The following is a 7222-nucleotide window of genomic DNA, read 5'->3' on the forward strand; positions in this document are numbered from 1 at the left end:
GGAATAAAAGTGACACAATTTTTTTTTATTTTTTTTAAAAGAACAGTGAAAAAAAAAAAAAAAAATATATATATATATATATATATATATATATATATATATATATATATATATATATATATATATATATATATATATATATATATATATATATATATAATATTTTAAATGCGCCCTGTCCCGCCAAGCTTGCTTGCAGAAGCGAACGCACATATGAAAGCGGTGTTCAAACCACACATGTGAGGTATTGCTGCGATCGGTAGAGTGAGAGCAATAATGCTAGCCCCAGACCTCCTCTGTAACTTAAAAAGTGCAACCTGTAGAATTTTTTTAAACGTTGCCTATGGAGATTTTAAAGGGTAAAAGTTTGTCACCATTCCATGAGCGGGCGCAATTTTGAAGCATGACATGTTTGGTATTGATTTACTTGACGTAACATTATCTTTCACAATATAAAAAAAAATTGGGCTAACTTTACTGTTTGTCTTATTTATTTATTTTTTTATTAAATACATTTTCCCCAAAAAAGTGCGCTTGTAAGTCCGCTGTGCAAATATGGTGTGACAGACAGTATTGCAACGACTACCATTTTATTCTCTAGGGTGTTAGAATAAAGTGTGTGTGTGTGTGTGTCTTTAGGGGTTCTGAGTAAAGGGAAGGAAGATAGGCTGGCAGGCAGGGGAATTGGCATTGCATCCATTAGCATTGCTGGTTGTAATTCAAACAGCCACCACAAGAGGGCGCCAGATTCCAGAAGGAACCATAGGATCGTAGAAGGCCTCAAAGCCGGGGGCTCAATTACCGGCGGCGCGGCCCGACGCGATCGCGCCGGGGGGGTCCGCGGAGACGGCATACCCCCAGCTGTGCTGCGCCAGGTCGCTAATTCTAGTCGCAAATGCGACCTGGCGCCCGGGTTTTGTCGAGCCCTGTACTAACGGGAATGGTACTAGCTGATTGGAGAAAAGCCAACTTAGCACCAATATTTAAAAAAGGGCCAAAATACATCCCCAGGATTTACAGACCAGTTAGCCTAACATCAATAGTATGCAAGCTCTTGGAGGGGGTAAGTGACTATTTACAGGATTTTAGTAAAGAAAACGGTATCATTTGCAGTAATTGGTATGTATTCATGAAGAATCGTTTTTGCCAAACCAATGCAAGAAGATCTTAATAAATTGATGGGGTGGGCAACTACATGGCAAATGAGGTTTAATGTGGAAAAAATGTAAAATGATGCATTTGGGTGGCAAAAATATATGAATGCAATCTACTTGTGGGGGAACTTCCTGGGGGAAACCACTCCGGTGGGTGTAACAAGATGTCGTCTTGCCACCTTTTCACTGTATCCTTACTGTGGAAGAGTTCTGGGTGTAGCAATATGGTGACGAAATCTCACTTCCGTTACAAAATCTGCCGAAACAATGGCATTTCCTTGTTTACATCTAATCAACTCTGATTGGTCACCACCGATCGCCATGCATCAAGAGTAGGAAGATGTCGTCTCAGAATGAGTGCTTCATTTGATGACGCGGTGGGCGGAAAGCAGTTAGTGTTTTTAAACGTTGGAATTTTTTTTTATTTGGCATGCTTACCTGCTTTGTGCAAATGGTATTGTACAGAGCGCTTTTGGCTTCTCCTGCCTTCAGAGTGCTCCTGTAGCAAGCCAAAAAGTATTGTATAGAGTGCTTCTTCCTAGTCCTTCTGCCTAGGACTATATGTCCCACAAGGCATTGCTCCTCACACATTCTCACTTTCTCAGACACTTGCTGACCTGTAGGAACAAGTGTAACGATCTGTATGTGTGCTGCACTGTATTTTCTGATATGTAAACAAATCATGCTTTCTGTATGCAACCAATTGGCTGACCAACTAATTGATTATGAAAATAGTTGACAACTATTTTAATAATCGATTTATGGTGATTCTTCTTTATTTATTTTTTATATTTTATTTTTTTTACGCCCGAGAGAATTCTGTTGACTCGCTTGTTTAGTTGAAGTTTTGTGAAAGAATGAATTGTATGTATACCTAAGTGATTTACAAATAAAGTTAACAATTTTTTTTTTTTCCTCATAGGGTATGGGTTACGCTTCTTTTCAATGGCGACTACTCCTGTGATCCGTTCTAAGTTGTCAAGGCTGGTGGAAGAAGGTGAACAAGGTAATGCTATTTGCGGGGGGGGAATCTATTGCAGTAAATACAGTAAAACCTGAGGGCAGAGCCTTGTAATGGTGTTTTCTGGTATTGTTTAACCAGCACAGGAAAAACAAATTGGTTAGCATTAAACCTTTTTGCATGTTGTCCTGAAGTTTCCTGAAGATTCAAAGGTCGCTGCGTTCCTAGCAATCTTTGTAACAGGTTTTTATTGCCAGTGTGTATAGCTTGTAAATCACAGCTGAAAAAGGAACTGGTAAAGGGCATGGTTATGTAATAGCTGGGTTTGTAATGCGATCGCAGAATAATGTTGCTGTACTTTGTGGTTCTTGAGAGCCATACAGCATATTGTTCTTGCCAGATTACTGTCAGCTATGCAGACTGCCGTTGAATGAATTTGTAGTATAGAAAAAAATATATACTGTAGGTGAGGAGGCATTTTTTTTGCAAATCTGACTACACCCTTCTGTCCTCACAAATATCCATGTTATGCAGCAGACATCCTACTCCGGACACCATTGATTTCAGAAACAATCAGATTATAGTGTGCGCTAGAGGAGGTTGGGGCACTGGCATGCAGAACAGTTTGTCACAAATGTTAGATGCCTTCTCTTTGTGCTAGCTGCCTTTGATTCATGACGTGGTATGTTTTTTTATTTTTTTTTTCCTTGGTGATTTTCAATCAGAATTGTTGCACCACTGTTTGAGTTGGTTTCTACAGAGCATACATAGCAGCTCTCCAGATCAGTGGCTCCTCATCCTTTCTTTGGAGGCTGTACCCGGACCCAGCTGGGATGGATGCGTTGGGTTAGATTGGAATGTGATCTTTGGGCACTGGGCTCCGCATTATGGCTTCTGTGTAATTTGTTCGCCATGGAGCGTGGCATAGCCGTGTCTCTGAAGACTCAGTGAGTAAGGCTGGCTGAGCTGAAGCATTGGGAGCTACCTCCTTGTTTGCACTGCTGGTAACCTTCTCAAATCTTCCACTATTACGACAGTAAGGGTTAAGGCTAAGTGCTGATGCCATCTATTGGGTGGATTGCCAAGCGTGTGCTGCACTTTTTCCTGACATTTTGGCTCAGAAGGCATCATCCCATTGCTGTTCCTGCTCCAGAAGCACCAGGTAGATCTCCACTCTTTCCACTGCCCACCTACAATGACCTGACCTCCTTCAACTGCCTGAAACACTCCTAGGCACCAGCTAGCTGGATTTTGAGTACCAGAGGCTTTGTCACATTACCGCTGTGCAGACTGAAGAGACTGTTTGTTTGTTTTTCTTTTAAAGCACTGTAGTCTCCTGCTGTTGCCTCCAGACTAACCAGGCAGGCTGAACAAAACAAATTTATACAGTGAAGACAGAAAAAGCTCCCACTGCAGGTATTATATTCTTCCACTGATGGGTGTCGGAAAACCCAAACAGTGGCTGCATCCAAGTCCAGCTGGCCCGGTCAAGCTTATGGTCTCACGGATCAGGTTCCACCCTTTCCTATTAAGGGGGGGAAAATGGGTTGAATATGTAACATGTTCTCAAAGGTGACCTTATCCTTTTTTATAAGTAACTTTTTAAGTAGTTTATTTGGATTAAGCTTCTACAAACCAACAATTTCCTTCACTAACTGCTGCAGCAGCTCTCAGCGCTGTATGAACTGTATGTAACTTCAGCTTCATACAGTACACGGCGCTGCGCCAGCTGTGAGAAATTTTTTGTCTCACACCTGGAACAAAATAGTCGGCTGTGCGACTGAATGAATACAAAGTTTCCACTGATTGGCTCAGGCAGGGTTTGTGATGTCATTAGCCTGCCTCTCCAACTCAGCCAATCAGAGGAAGCTTTGTATTCAATCATCCAATACCAAGATGTCTATGAATGGCAGAGTGCCACACAGCTCAATCTAACTCTATTCTTTTATAGGTGTGAGATGAGATGTTCTCAGCCAAAACACAGCACTGTGTACTGTATGTAGCTGAGGCTATTTATGTGCCTCCATTTTCCTAGTCGCATATACAGTAAAACCTCTGTTTGAGAGCGTTTTGCAAGACGACCAAAATTAATATATATATATATATATATATATTTTTTTTTAAACAAATTTTGACTTTATATACAAGTGATGTCTTGATATACAAGTAGCATCATGTCACATGAGTATAAAAGAGAAGAGAGGCGCCTCTAAGTGTAGCAATCTGGTTACATTTAATGAAGGTACAACATTTAGAAACTCACATTGTTGATGATTAAAACAGGCACATCTAAGTATGCAGGCATCCGGGGTAAAGCTGTCCACATAGACCATCCTTCACACTGCCATTGACTTCATCCCTTCCATGCTGCCCTCCACAAGCTGTTTCAGTCTTGCTTTCAGATCGTTCTACTGCAGGGTAGTCTTCCTGGTCACGATTGCAGACTGACAATGGTGAGCGCTAGCGGTGCGGGGGGGGGGGGGGGGGGGTGGTCGTCTATGTGGACAGATTTACCCCTGATGCCTGCATACTTAGATGTGCCTCTTTTAATAATCAACCATGTGAGTTGCTAAATGTCGTACCTTTCGTTAAATGTAACCATATTGCTTCATTTAGAGGTTCCTATCTTCTCTTTTATACTCTGTAGCTCCTGCTGGATTTTGCTTCTAATCCCCTTGCGGAGGCTTCCATTTGTTGATGGGCACATTATGGTTACTTAACCTATCACATTGCTATAATCTTTTTATATGGACTATAAACTGAAGGATTTATGAATAAAAGGTTGTGGAACAAATCATTTGAGTTTCCATTAGTTCTTATGGGGAAATTTGCTTTGATATACAAGTGCTTTGGATTACAAGCATGCTTCCGGAACGAATTATGCTCGCAATCTAAAGTTTTACTGTACTCGCATTTTAGCAATGCTGACAATCCATGGGGTTCGTTGAGGGACACGGGTCACACCCATCCATATTTTATAATCGTGCTCCCATAACTGGCTTGTTACAAAACACAGGCATGTCGGTACTCGGAGAGGATCGTCCTGAGCTGGCATACAGTGTTGTGCATTTTTGGAAAATGGCTGGGGAAAGCGACAGCAGGATCACCGTGGCTGGGGGAAGTGATGGTTTATAAATTGCTTCTGGGGTCTTACTAGGTAGAGGAGATCAATAGATGCATGTTTTCTGGTCTCCCTCCTCTCTACCTGGAAGCAGAACACGCGCCATGCTGGTCCCATGTCCCTGGATGGAAGCGAGTGGGCATGTTCTAATGTTCGCTGGGTGTCTGGAAGTGGTCACTTATGTTTGACAACCAGCCAATGGCTTGTCAAGATTTACACCAATTCCTGGCTGCTGTAGTGTGTGTGTGTGTGTGTGTGTGTGTAAAACTTGTTGCCGACTTGTATGACATAAGGCAGTGACAACAGCAACATAATAAAGTGGTTAAGAGAATGGGTTGGACACTTATTGTTAAAGAATCATTGTACAGTCTTGTAACTACATAAAGATAATTGATAAGAAAACCTTCAAGTAACATTTTCTAAATACTTTCTGCCAGCCAGGAGGACCGCCACTGGAGTTACAGCTGTCAGCTACTCGCAGAGGGACCACTTACCTCCACACCTGCAACATCCCAACTCAACACCATTGCCCTAGCGCCTCTCACTCCCCTGTCACCACCATGCCTGAAATCTCCCCATTATTGCGCCACAAGGACATTCCCCAACCCTGTACTTTTTTACCATCCCAGCTGACCTACAACCATCGCCACCACTGCACCTGCACACAAACCCCCACTCTCTCCTGCTTTCACCCCCTTTTCCACATCTCCCCACTTCACCACTGCATAAATACCGACCTCTGAACTTGCTTCCACTGCACCAACATGTGTCCATGCACACTTCTATTCTCCTTCACCAATGCAATGGTAGTTTTCTGTATGGAGCCCATTTAACTCATTTTAACACATTCCTGTTTCAGAAATCTCTCCTAGTGAGGGTAAATCCCACATTTAACCCCAGTCTTTGGACATCCTGTGACAGTGACACAGTAGGGGGGACAGCCAGCCAGCAATAAAAACCTGACTGAGGTTCTGACCCCTCTTCCAAGCTATTCAAAAATTATATTATATGATATTATTATATTTATCTCTTGTCTGGAGTTCAACTTGGGAATGTTTCTTTAAGACCTATTATCCAGTGCTTTGCATTCACACGTCTTCTCCCCTGTTGTCTTTCAGGCCACCAGTGACCTGCTGTAATAAAACCACCAGTGCTGGGTCTTTGTTTTTTGTCACAGAAAATGTATCTGGGGACTCAGCACTGGAAATATGGCACATTATTAATGGGTGCAAACATTTTCTGTGAATAATGATCACTGAATTTATGGCCTTGATGCATTTTGCCTGAGATTTTTGGTTAATATTAATGGTTGGTTACGTTTTTAGGGTTTGTGTTTTTTAGTGGGTGCTATTTCTGAATGTGATCAGTTATTTGAGCCAAACAAAAAAGTTCAAAATTCTAAAGTGGACTAGACTGTCAAGAGCCGTGACCCATTTAGATAAATAGTGTCTGGGTGAGCTGATCATACTGAATAAGGGAGATCTGGGGTTTGCACAGGAATGTTAGATGTATGTTTTTAGTTTTGTTTGCTTATAACCATCTGTCTGTTTCTTTTGTAATTTTAACAAAAACCAGTTGTGCTAATTGTGTATTTGTAATCCACAGGCACTTTATTCTCCATTGTGGCCTGTGTAGAGGTCATCTCCTTCATCCTCGCCACCACCATCTTCAACTCCTTGTATCCGGCTACACTCTATTTCATGAAAGGCTTCCCCTTCCTATTTGGAGCAATTGTCCTCCTCATCCCAGCTGGAATAATTGGGTAAGTACATCTCATTAGCGGTAATAAGTAGGGAAACTTGTACACGTGATGAGTTTACAGGAAGCTGGATGTGTTTAGGAGAGAATTCACTTAGTCATCACTGTAATAATACGTTTTGCTCGCCTGTTCTAGTGATCTGATTCAGAATAAGAAAATGAGCACACATTCTTACGTGATTATTCCAGGACCATATTAACTGTATACTTCTGTGCCACCCTTTTCCC

General features: G+C 41.8%; 1 protein-coding gene across 1 annotated transcript in view; it reads left to right on the forward strand.

Moving 5' to 3' along the window:
* SLC46A1 (solute carrier family 46 member 1) overlaps nucleotides 1-7222 on the forward strand; it is a 28987-nt gene that overhangs the window by 17658 nt on the left and 4107 nt on the right. Inside the window, exons 3-4 of the mRNA XM_077480436.1 lie at nucleotides 2077-2160; nucleotides 6842-6998. Of these exons, the coding sequence (XP_077336562.1) occupies nucleotides 2077-2160; nucleotides 6842-6998 (241 nt within the window). The remainder of the gene's footprint in view (nucleotides 1-2076; nucleotides 2161-6841; nucleotides 6999-7222) is intronic.

Source organism: Lithobates pipiens, unplaced genomic scaffold (genome assembly GCF_037356315.1).
Source record: "Lithobates pipiens isolate NorthernLeopardFrog02 unplaced genomic scaffold, aLitPip1_a1.2 Scaffold_16, whole genome shotgun sequence".
NCBI lineage: Eukaryota > Metazoa > Chordata > Amphibia > Anura > Ranidae > Lithobates > Lithobates pipiens.